The 26,379-nt window shown below is 43.4% G+C and overlaps 1 protein-coding gene, 1 long non-coding RNA gene and 1 other non-coding gene across 6 annotated transcripts in view; 1 reads left to right on the forward strand and 2 right to left on the reverse strand.

Moving 5' to 3' along the window:
* Window positions 1–708: 708 nt before the first annotated feature.
* On the reverse strand, window positions 709–14,184 carry ZBED3 (zinc finger BED-type containing 3). Of its 3 annotated transcripts, XM_063664922.1 has the most exons (4): window positions 14,054–14,184; window positions 9,957–10,073; window positions 5,554–5,693; window positions 709–4,862 (listed from the first exon to the last, which is right to left on the reverse strand). In XM_063664922.1, exon 4 carries the CDS (start codon window positions 4,843–4,845, stop codon window positions 4,150–4,152), a length of 696 nt encoding a protein of 231 aa, XP_063520992.1. In that variant the 5' UTR covers window positions 4,846–4,862; window positions 5,554–5,693; window positions 9,957–10,073; window positions 14,054–14,184; the 3' UTR covers window positions 709–4,149. The 3 variants fall into 3 exon arrangements, with proteins under 3 accessions (XP_063520992.1, XP_054345730.1, XP_063520993.1); XM_054489755.2 differs by lacking the exon at window positions 9,957–10,073 and having other exon boundaries at window positions 14,054–14,179; XM_063664923.1 differs by lacking the exon at window positions 9,957–10,073 and having other exon boundaries at window positions 13,992–14,112.
* Window positions 7,402–7,539, reverse strand: LOC129037753 (small nucleolar RNA SNORA47). Its single transcript, XR_008502976.1, has one exon. It is a non-coding gene; the product is annotated as a small nucleolar RNA SNORA47 (small nucleolar RNA).
* The window catches only part of LOC129037526 (uncharacterized), a 64,353-nt gene continuing 51,900 nt past the window's right edge, over window positions 13,927–26,379 (forward strand). The window contains exons 1-3 of one of the 2 annotated variants that reach the window (XR_010126405.1): window positions 13,927–14,719; window positions 16,290–16,344; window positions 25,395–25,487. This is a non-coding gene — a long non-coding RNA (uncharacterized LOC129037526). The remainder of the gene's footprint in view (window positions 14,720–16,289; window positions 16,345–25,394; window positions 25,488–26,379) is intronic. The other variant, XR_010126406.1, reaches the window with a different exon arrangement.

Here is a 26,379-nt window from a genome sequence, read left to right on the forward strand (position 1 = left end):
TTTCCTAATCTATCAAATGATGGAGTTGGACTGAACAAGGGCTGCATTTCTTTCTAGGATTTTCTGGAAATGGGGATTATATCCATGCTTTCGTTGGAGATTTTAACTAAGGATGCTGAATGCTGAAGGAGAGGAATTTTGTCTACAAACAAAATTTTTTTATCAGAAAAGGAATTCATACTTTGTGTAAAAAATTACAACAATGCAGAAGTGTATAAAGCAGAAAGTAAAAACCTCTTCCCTTAACTCAGCACTCAGGTTAATTGTTCTCTATCTCCTGAACAGGACATTCAGGCTCGCACTAGCCATCTTTGAGGGAGTAGTTAAGACTAAATCTTTTCCTGTGTTTTAATGGTTCTTACAGTTGGTGAGATAGAAGAGTAACATTTGTGGAAGTCTTTTTTTTTCCTTCTAAAAAGGAAACTCAGATCATCTAGCCCAATTTATAAATCCATATGAAGAAGTTAAGTTCCAATACTTGAAAATAACTTAATTAGAGTAATATAAAAATCGCAAAAGACAAAAGAAAATACATTAAAATGTTAATAGCAGTTTTACAGAGGTGACAGGGATTTTGGGGTATTGTTTTTTCTATTCTTTCTATTGCCTCGACTGAGGCAATACCTTTTGTGTTACTTGTATAATAAAAAAGTAGATTTACATACCAGAATAGTTGGTTGATTGGCTTCAAACCATTGAACAGTCCAATAACTGACACATTAAATCTTTATTGACTAAACAGCTTAAAAAATTATGACTGCTATTTCCTTTTATTTGTTGTTGTGATTTTACTCAGAATTAAAGATAAATGATTAGTAATTACAGGAAAACTAACTTGTAAAAATCTTAAAGACATTGAATGGGTTAATGTACTGAGCAGCTATGAAATTGCAAGGCACTGTGGGAGTAGGGTGAGTATACTCCCCCCAAGGGCTCAGGGTCAGGCAGGGGAGGTGAGATAAAAACCCACAGCCATACACTAGCTGGCCTGTCCTGAGGGTTGTGAGGCACAAAATGCTAGGAGACTAGAGAAGTAAGAAATGTCTTGACGTGAGGAGAAATCAAGGAAAGCATGGTGTTAGAACATGAGTGGGATGTTTTTTGTATCGAGACTGAAGAGGCTTTTTAAAGTGGAGGGAAGGCAAACTGAGGCATAGAGATGCCAATACCAGGTCTTGTCGGGAAGAACAGAGTCCAATTTGGCTGCAGGATAGGGCATATGTAGGGGAGGGGATAAGACTGGCATGGGGGCAGAGGGGGACTTGAATGTCAAGTGACAGAGTCAAAGCTTGCACTCTAATAAGTAGGTGATTGATAGGTGATCTTGGGGGCTTTTGAGCAGGAAGAGTGATATAATAAATCAATATTGGCTTAGGACAATCCCTTTGGCTTTGGCGAAATTGTGACTCAGGTAAGGGACAGTTGGGGGAGACAAGGATGGGAAGATGCATGATAAATGGGCCCTGAGCTTGGCAGGCATCAAGAAGGCAGTGCAATATTTTGTAGAAATAGACTTAGCAGAGCAGGCGCCCAGCATTCAGCAAGACCGCAGTTCAAACCCCATACAGATTCTTAGCCACTGTATGACTTGAAGGTGTTACTAATTCCCCTGAACCTGTCTCATCTACAAAATGGGCATAGTAGCACCTATGTCATAGGGTTGCTTCATGGCAGGTAATTACTCTTGTAAAGCATTTAGCACAGCTCTGACGACACATGGTGAATGCTCAGTAAATATTAATGTCACTAATTCCAGTCAATTCCATTAACTGGAATTAATTAGTTGGAGTTAGGAAGGAAACAGGTGTCAGCTGGGTCGACTGAAGGAAGCGGAGATCTCAGGAAGCAGTACATGGTGGTACAGTGGGAGCATGGCATCTGTGGGGAAGACTGCAGTGGGATCCCACCTCTATTGCTGGCCAGCTGTGATCTCGTACAGGATACTTAATCCCTTTCTAGCTCAGTTTCTTTAGCGGTAAAGCCAGCGCAGTGTTACCGTGGAGCTGGTATGTGAAAGTAATGCATGTTAAGTGTGTAGTATGTGCCTGATACATTGTTAGTGCCCAGTAAATGTTAGTTATCAGGTGAGGGGTGGGATATGGGGTTGAATAGATTTGCCTCTTCCACTCATAGAGGCAGGATGTGCAAGGAGGGGTGGAGATATGCAGCAAGGGATTGGGCATGAAGGTTTTCTCCAGGCCTGGGGAAAACACTCGGCCTGGAGATATTCAGGAGTCCCTGGCCCAGAGGAGATTACAACTCTGCAGGGATATGAGCCACGAGTGAAATGTAGACATAGGCCTAAGGAAGCAATCAGACACTTCCAGAATAGAGGACATTTGCTAAGACAGCTGGCCTGGATACTTCAAAAAGTATCATGGGAAAATATGTCGGGGTTGTTCTAGACTGAAAGTGACTAGAGTTGAAACCAAAAGAATGTATGAACCTTGATGGGACCTGGTTGTTGTTGCTGTTGTTGTTTTTAAAGACATTCTGGAGACAATTGTTGAATACTGATTAAGAGCTCTGTATTAGAGGCTATAAAGAAGTTACTGTTTATATTTTTAGGCATGATAATCTTACTGTAATCATGTAGAACAGTGTCTTTGTTCTCAGGAAATCTATGTGGTAATACTCAGGGGTGAAATGTCATTATATGTACACATGCATGGGGTGGAGAGAATAGTAAATCTGGCAAAATGTTAACAACTATTCAATCCAAGTGGAGAGTATGTATCTGAGTATTCATTGTGCTAGCCTTTCAACTTTTTCTGGATGTGTGGAATTTTTCAATATAAAAAAAAGAAAAAAAAGAGGCCTATGGAAAAACTGGGAACCAGTACGCAACAGGAAAAGGAATTCTTTGAAGGAAAAACAGGATCCACCTACCAAGAGAGCAATTTCAAGGGAGAGATTAAGCAAAATGAAGGCTGCAAATAGATGATCATATTTGGTCACTGAGAGATTGTGGCAGCTTGGAAATAGTCCAGTGAAGCACAGAAAACTGACATGCACCCTAGAACTTAAAGTATAACACATATATATATATATATATATATATGAAAAGAAAACTGACCCAGAGTAAAGGAGTAAAAACTGGGGAGGAAGGATAGGCAGCCAGGACTTGTTGGTCCTTCTGGGTTAAGTCTTTCTTTTCAGTAAGAAAGGGAGACTGCGCATTGCTGAGGAAGAAGAGCCTGGGGGAACGGGAGGGACTGAGACAGCGAAAGGGGGAATACTACAGGAGGAAAGACCCAGTAAACGTGGGAGAGGAATGGGATGGAAAATGACAGGAAGATGTGGCCTTAAGTGGAGGGATGCTTTCCCCTTCAGCCCAGAGGTGAGGACTATGACGACATGTGGGGAGGAAACCCTCTTCCTAGTGACAAGGGGATGAGGTGATGTCTTGCTAAGGTGGCAGATGTGAGGCCCGAAAGTGGACATATGTGCCACACTTGTCATTAGGTCTGAAGCAAGGGAAGGATGGCCGAGGGGAGACAGAGTGCGCCTGGTATTGGTTGAATAATATGGGCAGTAAAAAAGCGGGCTCTGGGACTGCCCCGATGAGGGCTAGAGATGATGCGGGTCTACAGCAGTCATGGAAACTAGAGGGGACGTCCCCCCCGCCCCACCCTTCAGAACTTGGTGTTAGGCAGATTATGCATTAGGAACTCTTTTTTGGGGGGGTAAAAAGCTTTCTCATTTCCACGCACCCTCCACCTTGGGCTGCTAGGTGTATAGGCACATGGTGTGATAAGTCTTTGGTATGGAATGAAGCTCTATCCTTTCGAAGTCACCAGGTTCGGGTTCCCAGCCCTAAGTGGCCATGGCACTGGGTGGTCTGGGTTCACGGGGCTCCTGGAGCTCTCGGGTGTCCCGTGTGCCACCCCATTCCTTGCATGCATGCCCACGAAAGGCCGCCCAGGCACCCCAGGTGACCCCATGGAAGTGAGTTTTGGTTCTGCTCTGGCTTCGAAGTGCTCTCAAGCTGAAGCCTTAGGGTGTGGAAGACCCTACAGTTAGCTGGAGCTTCCGAGTGAGTAGCGGCTGCGGGCCTGGCTTCGGTCGCGGCTTCGGTCCCAGTGGGGGCTGAAGGCATTGGCATTGGACGGAGAAGCGCTGTCCTGGGGTGGAGAAGTGGCCACACCCCTACAGGAGGACCTTTGTGATGACGCAGCCGTCCCTGTCACCCTCGGGGTCGTCCTTGAGCGGTGGCGCAGCAGGGGCCCAGCCCAGGGCGCCCTCACGGCGGCTCACCTCCCGCAGCCGCGCCTGCAGCGCCTCCCGCTCGGCCTGCAGCTCCCGGCGCGCCTGGGCCGCGGCGCGCTCCTCCTCCTGCAGCGCCCTCCGCCTCCGCTCCAGGGCGCGCTCGCCCTGCTCCACGGCCGCCTCACGCCGCTCCAGCTCTCGCTCCCGCCGGCTGCCGCGCACGGCCAGCGCGCCCATCTGTTCCAGCAGGCGCGCCCAGTCGCCCTCAGGGGCCGCAGCGGGGCCAGGCGGCGGCGGGCAGGGCGCGGCAGGTGGGGAGCGCCGGGCGCTGCTGCTCTCCAGCTCTCGCCGGTGCGCGCTCCTCAGGTGCCTCCACAACGCCGAGGTCCCCGCGTGGAAGCCCGGGCCGCGGCCCACCTGCTCCCCGCACAGACGGCAGGTGGCCCAGTGGCCCGACGGATGCCCGGGGCGCCCCGGCGCCAGGTGGAAGTAGCCCCAGGCCTCGGAGTACGGCGCCCCCAGGCGGCCGGGAGGCGTCGGCGCCTGCTCCAGTCCCGGACACTGACCGCCCCGCGCCGCCGCGTCGTCCAGCCTGCGGGCCTCGTCCATGGTGCAGGCCGGCTCGCCGCTCCTCATTCTGCGGCGCCCGCACGCTGGGGAGCAGGGTAAGAATAATAATGAGTGTTAGGATCAAGCACACAGCTCCTAGACTACAGTTAGCCTAAGAAACCATGCCGCCCTCCATTTTCTTACCGATAAAAATCCTATAGTGTGGGTAGATGTCTAAATTTCTTTCTAATTAATCTTCAGTATTAAGTGTTGATTCCTCAGAAAAAACTGTTAAAAATGTCCAGCCCTTCCTATACTAGGAATCCTCTTTGAAATCAAGTGGGTCCCCAGTCAACAAGTATTTATACTAATAGTGGGAGGCTAAGCTGCTTGAACGGAAAGAACTAGCTAACTCCGTGCTGTGTCTGTATTAGCTTTAACTAGTCTCTGCTTTCTTAACAATAACAACAATAAAAAAGGTACTGTCTCCAGAATAACAGCGAGGCTCCCTTATGCAGTCTTCTCTGGGTGCTGCAAAGCACACTTCAGCAATGACCAGAAAAGAAAGCTTTGGGAATGAAAATTTTGTTTCTTAAACTTCAGGAGTGGAAGAGCCAGTAGTGAACAGCCTTTTAAAAAGCTTTCAAAGACTGTATGTTTTTCAAGATAAAAGTATGTTTTTGTGATTATAAAAACAATCTACTTATGAGAAAATAGGCAGTACTGAAAGCAATGCTTTTAAGATATGCACATTTAGGAAATAGCAATATCCAAAGTAGCATTCTAAATTTTTACCTTTAAATTAGACAGTGGGTCATTTCCCAAGGATTCTGGGGTCCCTGTCATTGCCTCAGGGTTTCCAACCATCTCAGGTTCCACGGGTAGAAACAATGCATGCAACACGATTCCTGAGTTCTGAGGAACCATCAGCAGTGCTAGGAGTAAATTCAAGGACAGGCAGGCCAGTGAAAGAAATGCATTCAAACCACCTTAAAGACAGATACTAGAAATACTGAGCAGCGCCATGCCCTCCTTCACTTTTTCTAACCCTTTCATAGATACCCAAGGCATAAAACAAATAAAATTAGTTTTCTTTATTGTTTGTGCTAACTAAAAGATCCCCTCTACATATTTGCAAGATACAAAGTTTGCTCAATACTTTTAATTAAGGAAGAAAAAGAAAGAAAATAACGTCTTGCTTTGTTCAACACAAAATCTGTTAAAAGGATCCAAACATAATGCAATGTCATTGCACAGTCTTTTTTATTAGGAAAGTAATTTACTACTGCAATAACCTATTAAAGAAAAGGGAATACAGAAAAAGGTGAAGTTTATTCGTTAGGAAATAAGTTCACAAAGGACCAAATGTGTGATTCTAGATAAATTTGCTTTGAAAGTTGAAAAACAATGAGAAGAAAACACATGACAGACTTCTTGAGCTGTTCTGAGAACTTATCTCAGGGAGAAAATCAAGGGCAAGGTGAGACCCAGTACAGTGAGATCAATGCTGCTCATACTGTCAGATTTTGAACCAGCAGCCATGGAGATGACAAAGTTCCAGAATCTTTCTTGTTAAACACAACTGGGAAAAACTGAAGACAAAGATGAGAATAGGAAAAATAAGCTGCTATAGTTACAGTAGCATTTAGTGTAAACTATGAATTCAGTTGCTAATAGTCTTGTTGCAGATGCACTGTACTTTTCTAAACCTAATTATTCTTTTTCCCACCAACCAAGTCCACTCCGGATCAGGTATGACATTTAACATATCATTTTTAAAAAAAGATAACAAACATACCAGAATCATCAAAAAAGGCAAGTACCATGCCTCTTCTAACAAAGAAATGGCTATTTACATGTCTTCTGATACACAGGCATTGATTTAAATATGGTCACTCATGATAAAGACCAATTAGCATAAAAAATCTTTAGAAATTAAAGGCTACATTTTCCCCCAAGAGATGTATTACACTGCTAAAGTCTCAAAAGTGGGGGAAAGTAGGATGAGGAGTTACAGACCACCTTCAAGAATAGTATTTTTATGGCCAGTAAATATTATGGTTATATAACATTATGGTTGCTAAACAGAGTAAGATTTAAGTGGTATAAACATTTTTAATTATCTAACTTTACCTAGAATTTTTCCTATACTTTTTTCTTTTTTAAAATTTCTATTTCCTTCTATATTGAATCTGATCTTTCCTGAGGTCCTTTTTTATTACTGGACAAACACAAAAGTGCAGAGACTATTATAATGAATCTTTACGACTAATTTACTTTATAAATTAAAAGGGATGTAAACGTCTCCTATAACATCAAGAGTATTGCTTTGCATTCTGATATGCTTTCTTGAGCCAAAGCTTGGAAACTGCACATAAACCCGCAGATTCTCTTACTTGTGCCAAAGTCTGAGAGTCATCCTTACTGATGTGCCCCTAATAGTGCCAGAGGTGACCGATTACTGTCATGCTTTTTACCCCTCTGGGTTTCTTTAAAAACTGGAATGCCCAGAGGGAGTGTCACACAGGTGAATGCCATCTGTTAGGAGTTAAAGTGGGCACAAGGGTGAGAAGCACTGACTTTGACGTCTTAATCCTTTTGACCTAGTGGAAGCCTCACCTGAGCCAGGGACAAGCTGCATCACAAATGTTGGCCAGCACAGCGCTGCCCCTCCAAGGGTGGCAAGGGGACATCCTCTGCCTGGGCAGCCCTTCGCTTTTGGAGGTCTTAACCGGTGGAAGGCAGCACGGGGCAAAACTGCCTCACCTTCTCAGTCCTCCACATCATGCGGCTATATTCTAGCTCAATACAATCCTCAGTCTCAGTATCTACTGAGTGACCAGCAGTCAGTCTATGGCCACAGGCCGTAACAGCCTGGTTAGCTGAGCAAACTATCACAAGGACAGAAAACCAAACACCGCATGTTCTCACTCATAGGTGGGAATTGAGCAATGAGAACACGTGGACACAGGGTGGGGAACATCACACACTGGGGCCTGTCGTGGGGTGGCATGGGAGGGATAGCATTAGGAGATATACCTAATGTAAATGATGAGTTAACGGGTACAGCACACCGACATGGCACATATATACATATGTAACAAACCTGCACGTTGTGCACATGTACCCTAGAACTTAAAGTATATAAAAAAAACAAAAACCAAAAAACCTGAGTGCATTTCAGCTGCCCCTGCAATGTGGAGGGGGAGAAACCTCTTCAGACACTTCAGCCACAACCATAACACACAAAGAGCTCTTCAAACACAATAAAAAGACAAAGAGCTCTTCAAACACAATAAAAAGACAAAGAGCCCGACAGAAAAACAGACGAGAAATATGAGTAGGCAAATGAACTAAATGCAAACTCCACTGCCCAGGAAATTTATGAAAAGGTGCACAACATCACTTATATTCAGGGAAATGCTATTAAAGTAGCAATAAGGTATCATTTTACATCCATCACACCAAGAAACATTAAGAGGTCTAACAACCAAAGTTACAAGGGAGGTAGAGAAAAAGCACACTCCTCAATTACTAGTGAAGATGGGATGGATTTTAGGAAAGCATTCTGGCCATTTCTTTTCTTTCTTTCTTTCTTTTTTTTTTTCTTTCCTTTTTTTAAAGACAGGGTCTTGCTCTGTCACCCAGGCTGGAGTGCAGTGGCACAATCATGGCTCACTGCAACCTCTGCTTCCCGGGCTCAAGAAGCGATCCTCCCACCTCAGCCTCCAAAGTAGCTGGGACTACAGGTGCATACCACCATGCTTGACTAATTTTTGTATTTTTTGTAGAGACAGGGTCTATGTTGCCCAGGCTGGTCTTTCTTGAACTCCTGGGCTCAAGTGATACACCTTCCTCGGCCTCCCAAAGTGCTGGGATTACAGTTGTGAGCATACCCAATGAGAATGCATGTCATTAATTCTGTGGTTATCTAATAAGAAGAAAATGAAAAGTAAGAGCTCCCTCAATTTTTCCTTGAACATTTTTTTAAAACTAACACAAAGGTGCCAATGAATTTGAGTATTTTGCTTACATCCATCCACTCCATCCAACTCTCATTCAAATGCTCATTGTGCACCTGCTAAGGTCAGGTGCGTGCTTTCTGCCAAGCATTCCAAGAGGAATGTCACATAGTCTCTGCCCTCAGGAAGCGTACCATCTGGTGGGGAAAGAGATGCTTCCAACAATTCTGATACCTGTGTGATAGGGCCAGCTGCAACTTCACGCCTGTAATCCCAACACTTTGGGAGGCCCACGCAGGTGGATCACCTGAGGTCAGGAGTTTGAGACCAGCTTGGCCAACACGGTGAAACCCTGACTCTACTAAAAATACAAAAATTAGCTGGGCATGGTGGCGGGTGCCTATAATCCCAGCTACTCGGGAGGCTGAGGCAGGAGAATGGCTTGAACCTGGGAGGTGGAGATTGCAGTGAGCCGAGATAGCACCATTGCATTCCAGCCTGGGTGACAAGAGCGAAACTCTGTATCGGAAAAAAAAAAAAAGAGAGAGAGAGATAACCTGAGATTCTACTCCTGGGGATCTCTTCTATAGAACTAACAGCACCAATAAACACAGTCTTGTATCAGGATGCTCATTACAGAATCATGTAGAATGACAAGAAACTGGAAGCAAGGGAATGCCTACCACCAGGAAAATGGCTGAGTATATAACATATGTTCATACCAGGGAATATTATACAGCCATCAAAGAGGAATAGGATGAAGTTCTGTTCAATGTCTTACAAGGATATCTGGAGGAACTGTTCAGGGAGAAAAGAGAGATGCAGAAGAGTGTATAATATGATCCCACTATTATTAAGTAATATACATATCTGTATAGGCGACATATAGCTATAGATGAAGAAAAATAAGGAGATACTATGGTTGAGGCAATGGTAACTGATGTGAAAGGAGGGAGAAGGGGAAGAGGTAAACACAAAAGTAAAAGCAATGAGGTACTAAGAAAGCATGCATGTGATCACCTGTATACATTTAGGGAAAGTGTGTATATCACAGGATCTCTATATAAATAAAAAATAATTTTATAAAACAACCGTTGGGGCTGGGTGTGGTGGCTCACACCTGTAATCCCAGCCCTTTGGGAGGCCAAGGCAGGTGGATCACCTGAGGTCAGGAGTTCAAGACCAGCCTGGCCAACATGGTGAAACCACATCTCTACTAAAAATACAAAAAATTACCTGGGCGTGGTGGCGGGTGCCTGTAGTCCCAGCTACTCGGGAGGCTGAGGCAGGAGAATCGCTTGAACCTGGGAGGCAGAGGTTGCATGAGCTGAGATTGCACGATTGCACTCCAGCCTGGGTAACAAGAGCGAAACTCCGACTCAGAAAAACAAAAAAGCAAAACAACCCTTGGCTCCTCAAGCATGTGAGCTCAGGCAGGGCCAGCCCAGCCTTAACTGTGGAGGCTGGGGGGACAGTCCCATGGGGAAGCCCACTGCTGCGCCGCTTGGAGGAGGAAACCCAGCATGTGAGGCTGCTCATTGTCACATGGTCTGCTGTGCTCTGCAGAAGGAGATTCTGTATTCACACCCAGGATGTCATGGAAGAGAAGCTCATCCCATTCATCTCCCTGGCACAGGGTAGACACTTGGGGGATGCTGCATTAAATGAAATGAACCTGACTCTGTTTCTTTAGCCCCAGCCCACCCGAGTCTCAATCTTCCCATCTATCAAGAGAAATAATAAGATTATTTGCCTCTAAACAGGTGGCTGAGATCAAATAGTGCAAATGATGTCACTGTTGGACCCTCTGGTGTTATATAAATTCAAGACATGAACAATAAAGAAACTACCAATATTTACTGCTCAGACATGCCCACGTTAAGATTTTAGTGGCTAAAAGGCAGTTGTTTTTCCATCTGTCATTATGTTATTCAACAGAGTAAGTAGTCTAAGCTGGAGGAATCCCCTTGGGAATTGAGTACAAAGAGCAAATAAAAAAGAGTAACAGATCCAAGACCCTTACCCCTTAAATTTATTTTCACTTCCTAAATTGAACTTCATGCAAAATAGGTTATTTATCACTAAGGTAAAATAAGATAATGGGGAGGCTTAATTAGCCAAAGCCCTGTGATATGCATTTCTTCCTTATCAAATACCCAATGAGAATGCATATCATTAATTCTGTGGCTAGCTAATAAGAAAATGAAAAGAGCTCCCTTAATTTTTCCTTGAAAATTTTTTTAAACTAACACAAAGATGCCAATGAATGTGAGTATTTTGCTTACATCCATTCACTCCATCCAACTGTCATTCAAATGCTCATTGTGCACCTGCTAAGGTCAGGTGCGTGCTTTCTGCCAAGCATTCCAAGAGGAAGGTCACATAGTCTCTGCACTCAAGAAGCATACCGTCTGGTTGGGAAAGAGATGCTTCCAACAATAATTCTGATACCTGTGTGATATGATTTGGCTGTGTCCCCACCCAAATCTCATCTTGAATCGTACTCCCATAATTCCCACGTGTTGTGGGATGGAATTGGTGAGAGATAATTGAATCATGAGCGCGGTTTCTCCCATACTGTTCTCGTGCTAGTGAATAAATCTCACGAGATCTGATGGTTTTATAAACGAGAAGCCCTTTCCGCTTGACCCTCATTCTATCTCATGCCGCAGCCAGGTAAGAAGTGCCTTTTGCCTTCCGCCATGACTGTTCGGCCTCCCTAGCCACGTGGAACTTTAAGTCCATTAAACCTTTTTCTTTTATAAATTGCCCAGTCTTGGTTATGTCTTTATCAGCAGCGCGAAAACAGACTACTAAGACACTGTGGTAAAGGTGAAATCAGTGCTTGCTCCTTCGGGTGAATTCCATCACATAATCTCCACTGGGGAAGGGGTGTGGGCGTGGGCAGCTCCTGGGAGCTGATGTCTTAGGGGCCCTAACACAAAAGTTCATGCAGTTCAGCATCCCTTCTCCTCCCACGCCCCACAGGGCACAAACGTATTGTTGTCCGTCACCAAAACACATTACCCTTAGCGCTCGACTCTAATAAAGTTCCAGTTCCTCAGTTGTATAACAAGGCTTCCAAGCTCCTGTTTTAAAAGAAAGTTTCTTGAAGCTAAATAAAAGCACTGCTAACATGAAATTAACAGTGGAAATTTCTGAGTGTAATTTCAGGGTGAAAAAAACTGAAAAGACAAATGTAGATTTTAGATATTTCAAGGAAGGAGAGAGAGTAGTGTTGCTGGTACCATGCCTCTGCACTTGCTATAGCTGAGTTTCATTTGAGTATCCATTATTTGGAAGGAGTTCTTAAATCTAAGCCTGTGGAAGACAATAAATTCACATTAATTATCTCTCCATTTGACTCAATTTCTGAAGAAGTTTTATCCTTCTGATAAACTATCAGATTAAATCCCAGATTCCTCAGTATGATGTCCCTGAATACCAATATAAAGAATAAAAGAAGAGATCAAAACCTGGATGAATAATCTGTATAAATATGGGCATATATACAAGGTATGACTATAATATTGAGACTCATCCTATAAAGCACCTAAAAAAGTTAATTGTATTATTTTATACTTATGCTTGTGCACATAAAAATATTTGGCAGGCTAAAGGCCAAAGAACCAGGCACTGTTCTCAAAAGGACATAGCAGATTAATTACACCTCTATTTGTCCTTCCATACTCAAGGCTACTTACTGTAGTTGGGTTAACCAGGCAGAGTTTAAACCAATATATGTTGGTTGAGCCTGGATCTTAGATGAGAAATTCACACTAACATGAAATTCACACAGACATATGTGGAAACACTAAAAACATTTTCTTTTACTTCATCCACCAGTGACTTTAATGAAAGCAGAGCATAATAATTAATACAAGTAATTAGAGTTGACAACTGAAGTGTCAAGAAAACCACAGTTCATCTGTTATCCGTCCATCTCTGTTGAAATATTAGTTTACTGCCATATATTAATCTATTTATAAACAGATCCAGACAATTAGAAAAATTAGTCTGGAATCACCAGGCTGAAGGCTTAGCTGAAGTTAAAAGACAAGTAAAAATGCCTCCAAACTGTAAAACCTGAGTTGGGGAATAAATGGTAAAATGTGTAAAAATTTAGGAAAAGGTTATATGTGGACTGTAAAAAATACACTGGACTCACAGGTAATTATGTGGTGAATCAGAGATGTTTCCTAAATGGCATAAGTCAAACTCTTAGATATTTCTACCATTAGCTAAAAGGCAGAGAAGCACACTCTCTCTCTATTAATGCACTTTTAAAAATGAAAATTGTGAAGTGTTCTGCCCTTAAAGTGGACCTTTATTTCAGGCCTGCATTACTTTGCTTAATAGATATGGTCCTAAAGATTAAGGTGGTGATCTATTTTATCTTGTAAAAATGCATAATTTAATCTGAGTTATAGGAACTTAAAGCTGCCCTACTTTGAAGGCCTTTGTGACTCAAAGATTTTTTAATTTAATTTTTAAATTGAGAATTACCTGGCTTGGGCTTTTGGTCTTTTTATAATATGTATTGCTGTCTACTTTTTTTTAATTCTTGGCTGCCTCAAGCTATTTTTGCCTCCAAAAGGTGTCATCATATGAATAAAAACAGCAGAAAATAATTACCCTAATTAGGTCAATGTATTAAGCTGTTTCTGCAACAGTTTCTCTGAAACACCTTATCTTTGTAGTCTTGGCTAATTAGAAATTCGACTAGTGGTAAGTATTTATTTTTTTCTTTCAAGGGGGTTTTTGCTTTGCTAAGCCTCGGACATTTGGTTAGTGGAAGAAATCGCAGAAACTGCTCCAGCGGACTCCGAAAGGAGCGGAAAATTCTTTTGTTTGGGGGCCATGAGGGGTGGGGGAGGGGTGGGGATTCTGGTGTAAGCTTTTGGCTTGCATTCGCTTTCTCCCTCCGAAAGTGGGCGACATCAAGTAAGTCCCAATTATAGAAAGAACCCACTGCAGGGCGCCCAGCCACCTGCCCAGTGAAAAGACTGTAATCAGACAACTTTAATAAAGGGAGAGCAGGAGAGTGGCGACGAATTTCCACATTCCGAACAAGCTTGTCGAAAGGGGAGTGTAGGGAAGGAGCAAGAATGAGGCACTGGAAGACGGTGAGCGGGGCCTTGCCACAGAATCCCGTGCCCACCTGCTTTCTCACAGTCGCGACAGCCGGCCCGGATAAGGGCAGCCCAGCGAAGGGCACGCCCCGCGCGGGTGCCAGGGAGGCCGACGGGCGCGTCCGCGGTCGCTGCTCACCTGCGCTCCCCACTGCCCGGCCCGGCCCGCCTCGCCCACCGAGTCTGGAAGCCCACACTCACCCCTTTACCCGCGAAACACGGCCGGGGCCGGCGGCGGGTCGGGAGTCCGGGATGGTAGATCCCCCTCCAGGCGCCTCGCTGACATTTTGTCCCGGACGGAAAACCTCCGCGCGTGCCCCTTAAAGACACAGCGCTCCATTCACACGTCTGCGGGGAAAGGGGGGCCGTCACGTGTGGCCTTCACCCGAAAGCGGTAGGGGAGTCGCTTTGAAACCGCCAAGGATCGCGAGCGACAGACTTGTGTTGGCCAGGGTTTTAAGATGACGCAATAGCTGAGTGTGGTTGAAATGTAACTATTGTTTTACAACTTTGCATTAACCTTCCAAGACCTGGATTCCCGGGCCTGAGTCTCAAGGCGCGGTTTGCATCCTTGCAGGCTGTAGGCGCATGATGTTACAAGTTATTGGAAGAAATCCCTCCAACCTAGGTTGGGACAGATGAAGGCGGCGCTTATTGGTGTCCACCAAAACACCAGCATGGTGTACCAGCTTTGGCTAGATTATGCTCGGGTAACGAACAACCCCTGCAACTCAGTGGCTTAAAGGTCCATTTCTCAAGCAAATTACAGTGGCTGCAGGGAGCTTTGGCAGTACTCCACCAGTTTTCTTCACTCCAGGCTCCAGGCTGAAAGATCAACTTTTCTGGGCCATTCTCCCTGCTGGGCTGGTAAGCCAACTTTGAGGGAGAAGGGGGAAGTCCAGATTTGTAGTGTTTGCTATTTCTATGATGTAAATACTCCCACCATGGCCGATTTCAAGCTACAAACAGTCCAACAAGTGGCTTGCCAAGTTCCTGGAAATTTAACAATTAGCTCTTGTATATGATTGGCACAAGCTGCTTTTCAAACTCACATTCCGCATGCCTCAGTTCTGCTCACGTTCTATTGGTCAAAACTTGCTGTCAGTGGCTGGGGAAGTGTACCCCTCTCTTAAGGAAGCCTTGCAAGTCATGTGACAATGAAACGGGAGAGTTCCCTGATTCCCTCCCGGCCCCCGCCCTCCCGCCGCCCTTTGCAGGACATGCAACAGGGGTGTGGCTCGTGTGTTCCGTCTCCGCCCTGCTGAAACCCCTTATGGGAGGTGGAGCATGCAGACGGACGGGTGCAGGAACCAGGGTGCAAAAGCTGGGGCGCTGGGCTTCCAGCCCCACGGCAGTGTCCAGGGGCAGGATCCTGTGATTCCCGGAGCCCAAATGGGCGTGTGTTACAGTGTGCTCTTTTAGCCTTACCATCAGCTGACGGCTTAAGTGTTAACCAGCTCAATAGACCCTCTGCCTTTTTGCAAGCGCAGAGGGTCAGTGTGACAGCTTTCTGTATCTCAGCTCTTGTCTCACCTCCCAGAAGAATCAGGTCACACATGGACTTGAAGGATGGTGAATGCCGGGGTGCGGGCGGGGGTAGAGGAGTTGGGGGAAGGTTGGGGCTGTTTATTAGGTGGTAGGGGTGGCACTCAGTAGGATGGATGGGGAGCTGGAAAGGGAATGGAGTAGGAAGATGATCTTCCCCTGGAGTTTGACCGTCCAGTGGTGGATTCTCTGACTGTCCCCAGCTGAACTCCTCCCAACATTCCTTCTCTTTTCTCTTTATCTGCGGCTCTTCTGCTCTTCTATTCATCTGCTCATCTTTTGCTGCTGGAGCCTGGTGTCTGGAGTTTACGTGGGTACAGGATAGGGGGTCATGGAGGGCCAAAAGGTAACTTTTGGGCACAAGAACAGGAATGCCTCTCTTCATTTAGGGCCATGGGTTTCCAGGCTTGAGGGTGGGGCCTTTGCCAGGGAACTGCCTTGTTCTACCCAGTAGTTCCCTGTCTACTGTCCCTATCAACAATAAGTGAGCTGAATAATACCCTTAAAAGAAGAACAAGAAATAACTGGGTACAATAATACCATCCACCGTTCCAATAATGGTTTCGGAAGAAGAAACTGGTTGGGTGTCTTCAAAGGCAGAGGTCTCCAACCCCGGGCCATGAACCAGTACCCTTTGTACCCTGTTAGGAACCTGGTGGCACAGCAGGAGTTGAGTAAGGGGCAAGTAAATGAGGAAAGCTTTATCTGTATTTACATCCACTCCCCATGACTAGCATTGCCGCCTGAGCTCTACCCCCTGTCACATCAGCTGGGGCATTAGATTCTCATAGGAGCACAATTGTGAACTGTGCGCATTCAAGGGATCTAGGTTGTGTGCCCCTTATGAGAATCTAATGCCTGATGATCTGTCACTATCTCCTGTCACCCCCAGATGGGCCTGAATTGCAGGAAAACAAACTCAGGGATCCCACTGATTCTACATTATGGTGAGTTGTATAATTATTTCATTATATATTACAATGTAATAATAATAGAAATAAAGTGCACAATAAATATGATGCGCTTGAATCATCCCAAACCCATTCCCCACCCCTGTCCATGGAACAATTGTCTTCCACGAAACCAGTCCCTGGTACAAAAAAGGTTGGGGATTGCTGTTCAAAGGGATAATTTTGCAATGTGAAGGCCAACTATTAGGTTACTACTTTTCTTCTGGCCCAAAGGACACTTACAGCTACGGACATCTGATAAAAAGAAAAGTAACGAGTACACTGTTGTTGGGAATGTATATCCATACACCCATTATGGAAAACAGTATGGAGGCTTTTCAGAAAACTAAAGATAGAACTATCATATGACCCATCAATTCCACCACTGGTTATTTATCCAAAGGAAAGGAAATCAATGTATCAAAGGGATTCTTGTACCCCCGTTTGTAGCCACACTATTCACAATAGCCAAGATATGAAATCAACCAAAGTCTATCAACAGATCAGTAAAGAAAATGTGATATGTATACACAATGGAACACTATTCAGCCATAAAAAAGAATGGAATCCTGTCATTTGCAGCAACATGCAGGGAACTAGAGGCCGTCTTGTTAAGTGAAATAAATCAGACACAGAAAGGCAAAAATCACATGTTCACACTCATATGTGGGAGCTAAAGAAGTTGATCTCATGGAGGTAGAGAGCAGAAGGGTGTAGAGGTGGGGGAATGAAGACAGGCTGGTGAATGGGTACAAGCAAACAGATAAGATGGAATAAGTTCTAGTTTTTGATAACACGGAAGGGTGACTGTATTTCCAAAGAGAATATTTTTTTCTTTTTTTCTCTTTCTTTTTTTTTTTTTGAGACGGAGTCTTGCTCTGTCACCCAGGCTGGAATGCAGTGGCGCGATCTCGGCTCACTGCAAGCTCCGCCTCCTGGGAGCTTGTGTGGAGCTAGTGTTTTTATTCATGCCATTCTCCTGCCTCAGCCTTCTGAGTAGCTGGGACTAAGGGGACTACAGGCGCCCGCCACCACACCCACTAATTTTTTTGTATTTTTAGTAGAGACAGGGTTTCACCGTCTTAGCCAGGATGGTCTCGATCTCCTGACCTCGTGATACGCCCACCTCAACCTCCCAAAGTACTGGGATTACAGGCGTGAGCCATCGCACCCAGCCGAAGAGAAGATTTTTTTCTATGAGTTTGACTTTAATTTCTAAGATTCCACATATATATGAGATCATGCAGTATTTGTCTTTCTGTGTCTGGCTTATTTCACTTAGCATACTCTTCTCTAAGACATCCATGTTGTTGCAAATGGTAAGAGTTCCTTTTTCTTTAAGTCTGAATAATATCTGTGTGTGTGTGTGTGTGTGTGTGTGTGTGTATACACACCACAGTTTCTTTTTTTATTCATCAGTTGTTGGACACTTAGATTGTTACCATATCTTTTGGCTTCTGTAAATAATGCTGCAATTAACATGGGACTGCAGATACTTCTTGGAGATAGTATTTTTATTTCTTTTGTAAATATACCCAATAGTAGTATTAGTGGATCATATGGTAGTTCTATTTTTAATTTTTTGAGGAACCTCTCTATACTATTTTCAATAATGGCTGCACTAATTGACATTTCCACCAATAGGGTACAAGCATCCCCTTTAATCCTCACCAATACTTGCTGTCTTCTGACTTTTCAATAATAGTCATCCTAACAGATGTGAGGTGATGTCATTTTGGCTTGCATTTCTCTGCTAATTAGTGATATCGAGTAGAAGAGAAGATTTAAAATGTTCCTAATACAAAGAAATGATAAATGTTCAAGGTGATGGGTATCCTGATAACCCTGACGATCATTACACATTGTATGCATGCATCAAAATATCACATGCGCCCCATAAATACGTACAAATATTTCGTATCAATAAAAAAATGAAAAAGAAAAGTAACTAGTATAAATGGCCAGGTGCAGTGGCTCACGCCTGTAATCCCAGCACTTTGGGAGGCCCAGGCGAGTGGATCACCTGAGGTCAGGAGTTCAAGACCAGCCTGACCAACATGGTGAAACCCCATCTCTACTAGAAAAATACAAAAATTAGCCGGATGTGGTGGCGGGTCCCTGTAAGCCCAGCTGCCTGGGAGCCTGAGGCGGGAGAATTGCTTGAACCCGGAGGCGGAGGTTGCAGCGAGCCGAGATCGTGCAACTGCACTCCAGCCTGGGCGACAGAGTGAGACTCTGTCTAAAAAATAATAATAAAATAAAATACATAAATAAAAAAGAAAAGTAACTAGTATAAACAAATCAGGTTAAAGTCATCTCTAATTCATGTTTAAATATTTGAACAATTTTTTACAGTTTATTGTATCTGGCAATTCTTTTAAGAAGAAGCTTTATTGCTTTGAGTGTCTAAAAGAATCCATTTGACTTTAAACTGACCATGTAATGAGATACATGATATTTTCATTAGTTCATAGAGGAGTTTTTAGTAAGTGCTGGTTATGGGCAAAGCACCGTCTTAAGCCTAAGCAGGAGTCTGGAGACTATTCCTGCCCTCAAGAGGATTACACTCCAGTATGACAGTAAGACATATGCAACTCTAAGAAGAAAGTGAAAAATTATATAAGAGGAAATATTCAAGTGCCATAATAAGTTGAGAACGGCTACATATTTTTGAAAGTGGCAGCATTTAATCAAGGCTTGAAAAAGAGTAGGATTTGGATTCCTGGCATTATATGTTTATTATCTTAACAAGATGTATTTTTTATTTATTTTTAAAGTCAGATAAAAGGAGCTTATCTTTTTTGTGAGTCAGTGCTTAAATTTTCTTAAATTTTGTGAGTCAATGCTTAAATTTAATAATTTTCTAAATTCTTAAATTTTCATGTAATCAGAAATCTCTTTCTTATGTTAAATTTAAAATCAAACTACAAAATACGTCTCAAATATCTAATAACTTTTCTTCTTTGCCCTACATCCTTTGTTCAAGTTTCAGCAAGAAAAACAACCTTCAGTTCTTGCTTTCTTCGTAGTGGCAGTTCCCCTAACTTTCATCACCCATGTAACCATAAATAAATAACATTTAATTTTCACAGGAGGATCTCATTTCTGTCCCCTGCCCTGGAAGTTGGCAAAAAGTAAAGACCTGCATTTCATTGGAAATACAGAATATTTACTCTCCCTATTCTCTTCAGAAATTACAGCCTTGAAATCTGCTATCAGAAACCCAGTTTGAGGCTGGGCCCAGTGCAGCGGCTCACACCTGTAATCCCAGCACTTTGGGAGGCCAAAGCAGGCGGATGACTTGAGCCCAGGAGTTCGAGACCAGCCTGGACAACATGGCGAAATCACCTCTTAAAAAAAAAAAAAACGAAAATCACCCCAGCATGGTAGCACACATCTGTGGTCCCAGCTACTCAGGAGGCTGAGGTGGGAGCGTTGTTTGAGCTCAGGAGGTGAAGGCTGCAGTGAGCCCTGATCACACACACCACTACACTCTAGCCTGGGTGATGGAGTGAGATCCTGTCTCAAAACCAAACCCAGTTTGAGAAAAATATTTATCAAGATTGTCTCAAAGACATGCAATTATGGAGCTGTGTCCTTTGGACCACACTGTTCTGGTGCATCCCAGATGTGCTTTTGGTCTGTAGGTTTCTTTCTTGGGCTGTTTTTATCTTGTTTTTGGTATAAGGGTAATGCTAGCCTCATAAAGTGAGTTGACAAGTGCTTTTTCCTATTTTTGAAAGAGTTTGTGAAGAATCGCTATTAATTTTTCTTTAAATGTTTGGTAGATTCAACAATGAAGCCATCTGGACCCAGGCTTTGATTTATGCCTAGGTGGTTGATTACTAATTCAATGTCTACATTTATTATATGTCTGTTCAGATTGTCTGTTTCTTCTTGAGTCAGTTTTGGTAGTTTGTATTTTTTCCAGGAATTTGTTGATTTCATCAACATGATCTAAGGTGTTGGTATATACTTTTTCATAGTATAGTATTTTTTATACTTTTTTTTATTTCTATAAGGTTGATGGTAATGTCTTCTCTTTCCTTTCTGGTTCCTGGATGTGCTTTTACTAAACTGTCCCTGCGGTAATGCCATCTGCCTTCAGCGAGGCACCTTGTAGGAAACAGATGCATAAACTTCATTATCAGATTTAGTGTCATGATGTCATCTGCTACAGCTATCTACTGCATCCCACAGTGTTTTCTCTGTAGGATCTAGAGGAGACCTTTCTCTGATCTCTCGGTGTCATGAAAAGCTCTGCATGCCCTGAAAAGTGGGAACTTTTAATCCCACTGTGGATTATGTCTCCTGCTTTGGCTGCCGGGAGGGCTGAGTCCAATGTTGAATATCTACTCTTATCAGTTTCCTAGAGCTGCCACAACAAAGTATCACAAACAGATTGGCTTAAAACAACAGGTGTTTATTCTTCCATAGTCCTGGAGGTTTGGTTAGAAGTCAAAATTAAGGTGTCAGCTGGGCTATGTTACCTTTGGAACCTGTAGGGAAGAATATGAGGGGACTTCAAAAAGGTTGTGGAAAAATGGAATTAAAAGATAAAAATGAGAAATATACATTTTATTTCTCAACATAAACTCCATTAAGTTCAAGACACTTTTGTAAGTGATGACACCAGCCATCTAGTCCATTCCCAGCATCCTGGGAATTTAGCCATGTCAGTGCAGTCTTTCTTACATCATTAACTGAAGAAAAATGGGTACACTTTACATACTTTTTTTGAGATGGAGTCTCACTCTGCCACTCAGGCTGGGGTGCAGTTGTGTAATCATAGCTCACTATAGCCTCGACCTCCTGGGTTCAAGCAATCCTCCCACTTCAGCCTCCCAAGTAGCAGAGACAGACAGGCACCACCATGCCTGGTTAATTTTGTATTTTGTGTAGAGACAGAGTCTCACCATGTTGCCCAGGCTGGTCTTGAACTCTTGGGCTCAAGTGATCCTCTCATCTTGGCTTCTCAAAGTCTTGGGATTATAAGCATGAGCCACTATGCCTGCCATTTTTTTGTTAAATATTAGTGTCTTAGTCCATTTTGCATTGCTATAAAAGGATACCTGAAAGGAGGTTTATTTGACTCTCAGTTCTGCAGGCTGTACAAGTAGCATGGCGTCAGCATCTGCTTCTGGTGAGGACCTCAGGAAGCTTCCACTTATGATAAGAGGGGAAGGGGAGCAGACATCATGGAAAGAGAAGAGGAAAGAGAGAGTAGAGGGAGACACCAGACTCTTTTTAACAACCAGATCTGGAGGAAAGTAAGAGTGAGAACTCATACCCCCCAGGTAGGGCTTTAATCTATTTTTGAGGGATCTGCCCCCATGACTCAAATACCTCCCATTATGCCCCACCTGCAACATTGGGAATCAAACTTCAGTGTGAGACTTGGAGGGGACAGATATTCAAACTATATCAGTTAGGAAAAAAAGAAGTCAGACAGAGCCACGTCAGCTCTGTAAGGTGGATGCCTAATGATTTTCTATGAAACTCTCAAAAAATTGCCCTTGTTTGATGAGAGGAATGAGCAGGAGCATTGTTGTGGTAGAGAAATACTCTCTCTGGTGAAGCCTTCCCAGGTGTTTTTTTGCTAAAGCTTTGGTTAACTTTCTCAAGACACTCTCATAATAAGCAGATGTCATCGTTGTTTGGCCCCTCAGAAAGTCAACAGGTGAAATGCCTTGAGCATCCCCAAAAATTGTTGCCAGAATTTTGGTCTTGACTGGTCTGCTTTTGCTTTGCCTGTGTAACTTTCTTCTCTTGTTAGCCATTGTTCCGATTGTGCTTTGTCTTCAGGATCATCCTGGTAAAGCCATGTTTCATCTCCTGTTCCAATTCTTCAAAGAAATGATCCCATTGTTTATTCTGCTCTTCTGCACAGCTGATCTGAGCACAGTGGTTTTGGCACCCATTGAGTAGAAACTTTGCTCAACTAAAATTTTTCAGTGAGAATAGTGTGAGCTGACCCAGTTGAGATGTCTGTGGTGTTGGCCATTGTTTGTGCTATTCATCGTTGTTCCTCTTCAGTTAGGGCTCAAACAAGATGAATTTTTTTCTTGCAAATCGACATAGATGGCCTACCGTGATGGGCTTCATCTTCAACATTGTCTCATCCCTTCTTAAACTTATCATTTGTAAACATCTAATTTCTTTGGGGCATTGTCCCCATAAACTTTCTGTAAAGCATCGATGATTTTACCATTCTTCTCCCCAAGCTTCACCATAAATTTGAGGTTGATTCTTGCTTTAGCCAACTTCATGTTGCTCTGATATGGACTCTTTTCAAACTGAAGTCTTATCCTTCTTCATGCCTCAAACTAGACCCTATTCAGACATGTTATACAAGTTAGTACCAGCTTATTGGTGTGGAAAAACTTTGAAATCCATGCATAATTTTTTCATGATACACATTTTTTTATTTTTTGAGATGGAGTCTCACTGTGTTATGCAGGCTGGAGTGCAGTGGTGTGATTTCTGCTCACTGCAGCCTCAGCCTCCAGGTTCAAGCAATTCTCCCACCTCAGGCTCCCCAGTAGCTGGGACTACAGGCGCACGCTACCACACCCAGCTAATTTTTGTATTTTTATGAGAGACAGGGTTTTGCTATGTTGGCCAGGCTGGTCTTGAACTTCTGACCTCAAGTGATCTGCCTGCCTCGGCCTCCCAAAGTGCTGGGATTACAGGCATGAGCCACGTGCTGAGCATGATACACATTATTGATGAACTTTTTTGAAGTACCCTTTGTACTTCCTTACCTTTCCCTAGCTTCTGGTGGTGGTTGGTTGTCTTAGTCCATTGCATGCCTACTGTAACAGAACAGCTGAGACTGGGTAATTTATAATGAACAGACATTTATTAGCTCATAATTCTGGAGGCTGGTAAGTTCCCTATCAAGATGCCAGCAATGGGTGAGAGCATTCTGGTTTCATCATCACATGGCAGAAGGCAAGGGGTAGGAGGAGAAACTCCCTTCGTCAAGTCCTTTATAATTACATTAATCTGTTCATGAGGGCAGGGCTCTCATGACTGAAACATTTCCCACTGGGCTATTCCTCTCAGCACATTGGGTATTATGTTTCAACATGAGTTTTGGAGGGGACAAAAACATTCAAACCATAGCACCAGCAATACTTCGTGTTCCTCGGTTTGCAGTTGCATCCCTCCAATCGCTGCCTCTGTCACCACATGGCATTGTTCCTGAGTGTCTATGTCCAAATTTCCCCTTTCTTATAGGGATACCAGTTCTATTGGATTAGGACCCACCCTAATGGGTGTCTTAACATGATTACATCGGCAAACACCTTATTTCCAGATAAGGTCACATTCACAAGTACCCAGAGTTAGGACTTCAACACATCTTTTGCAGGGACACAGTTCAACTCAAAGCACCTACAAGTGTCACATGGTCAACTTCTCTGTGTGCTGATATTACCCTTCTTATTTCATCTTTTATTTTTCTCCCTCTATTTTCCTTTTGTCCCGATTACCTAGATTACTTAGTTTTTCCTTAATTATATACATCTTTGGCTGGGTTTGAAAGGAAGAAGACAGAAAGAAAGGGAAGGAAGAAGAGAAGGAGGGAGGAAAAGAGAGAAGGCAAAGGAGGAAGAAAAGCTTGCTCCCTAAAATTAGACATGAAACCAGGGGAACAGAGTTGCTGGAATGGGGAGCCAGGGTGGGAGAGACTGACTGGGAAAGTGTTTTTGCTGTGGGCTTCATCAGAACCTCAGAATTACTTTTTTTGAGGGGATGGATGCAGTGGCTAGCAGCTGCTTGAAGCTTTGCTGATCTAGGAAAAATTGGAAGATCCAATTTGATGAACTGAGAATTAGGAGAGTAAAGGTATCGTCCAGCTACTTTTATATGAATATTAGTAGACACAATATGGATTGAAGTTTTGTGGTAATAGGAAGCTTATACAGTGTTGAAGACTCATGTATCCTAGCTGTTGTGGACACAGACCCATAAATCATTGATTTACTGCATGCAATTTATTCTGGAGGACAGTATCTCATGTTTGCAGGGTATCATCCTCCAAATGGCGCTTTAGCTGAAACTTTAATAGGCTATTCCAATTGTCTATCAGACTAGCTGTTTGTGGAGGTTATATATATATATATATATACACATATGACCAGCTAAAGCTACTGTATAAACCAATATTTCCCTTTCCACCTGTTCCTCATTTTAACCCATCACAGGTAAGAGTCTTAATCCTAATACTACAGCACACCAAGGGTTACCATCACCCCACTTACCACTAGAAATTAGGTCCTTGTTACTGTTTGGTGGGTGAATGATCCTGTACCAGAATTCTATCCTGAGGTTTGTAGGTTCAGACCTACAAGTAGCTACAAGTAGCTTCTATTTTCTAGGGCCACTCTCTACATACTTTCTTAGTTTGGATTTCCCTAAATGCAATGACTAAGACAAGGACTAGGATGCAGATAATTTGAGGGCTGACTGCAGGAAGCAGGGCTAAGGGAGCAAGGAGAGTAATGGAAGAAACGTATGTCAAAATAAAGAGGCTTTGCTTTTCTAACTATAAATGATTTTGTGTCTTTCAAATAATGTCTTCATTTTATACTGATTATGATTGTAACAAAACCCATTCCCACATGGTGAATTGTTTTTAATGTTCACCTTTAGACTTTTTCAGACCCACCTTCCTCTTTTTTTTTTTTTAGAAAGAAGGTCTTGTTCTGTCACCCAGACTGGGGTGCAGTGGCTTAATCATGGCTCACTTCAGCCTCAAACTTCTGCATGCCAGTGATTCTCCCACCTCAGCCTCCCAAGCAGCTGGGACTACAGGCACATGCCACTATGCCCACCTAATTTATTTATCTTTTTTTTTTTGAAGGTAGAGACAGGGTCTCACTGTGTTTCCCAGGCTGGTCTCAAACTCCTGGTGTCAAGTGATCCTTCCACCTCAGCCTCCCCAAATGCTGGGATTAAAGGTGTGAACCACTGTGCTGGGCCACTTCTACCCCACTGTTTAACTTAACATTGTCTTAATCTGTTTTGTGCTGCTATAACAGAACACCAGAGACTGGGTAATTAATAAAAAGAAGAAATTTATCTGGCCTACAGTTCTGGAGCCTTGGAAGTCCGAGATCAAGGGGCTGCATCTGGTGAGAGCCTTCGTGCATTATCCTGTGGCAGAGGCAGAAGGGCAAGAAAGAATGAGAGAGGGAGAGGGAGCGGGGGAGAGAGAGACAAAGAGAGAGAGAGAGAAAGAGAGAGAGACACAGTGAGGGAGAGTGCACTAAATTTGCTTTTAGAGCAAACTCACTCCCACAATTAATCCATTCAAGAAGAGTCTGCAGTCACCTCTTAAAGGTCTCACCTGTCAACACTGTTGCATTGGGGAATTAAGTTTCCAACACATAAATTTTGGGGACACATTCAAACCATAGCCATCATCTTCTGCCATTTATTATCAGAAAAACATTAATGTATACTTTATGTTTATTTTGTTGGTTGGCTTTTGGCTTGGATACTTATGAAATTTTTAAAACTTACCTTTGAGACTGGAAATTTTTACTGTAATTATATATGTGAAGTCTCTTTTTGCTTGAAACATAGTGCGCTAAGCTTGGAGTTTATCCTGAAGTAGTTTTAGGCAAGAGAGTTACATGGTGAGAACTATGTTTTAAATATACCACCTCAGGCAAGTATGGGGGATGTGTTTGGAAAAAGTACAGACTAGAGCTGAGTAGACCAGTTGGACTGTTGGAATATTGTAGGCCAGAACTGAGATATTTTTAAGATTCAGCCTGTTCAATATGTAGCAGGAAGTAATAAACAAGAGAATAGATGGGAGATGGAGTTGGTAAGAAGTAACTCCAGTGTGGTCTGCGGTTCCCATGTCTTACTGCTGTGTGTTACTGGCCTCAGTGTACTTGAGGAACCTGAGCTGCTGTGCAGAGGACAGCATCACTGGGGCATGCGACTCTAGGGAGTAGTGCTCCCTGGGGTGACCTGTTCTTTTCTTTTCTTTTTTCTTTGTGAGATGGAGTCTCA

This window comes from Pongo pygmaeus, chromosome 4 (assembly GCF_028885625.2).
Source record: "Pongo pygmaeus isolate AG05252 chromosome 4, NHGRI_mPonPyg2-v2.0_pri, whole genome shotgun sequence".
In the NCBI taxonomy this organism is placed as follows: Eukaryota; Metazoa; Chordata; class Mammalia; order Primates; family Hominidae; genus Pongo; species Pongo pygmaeus.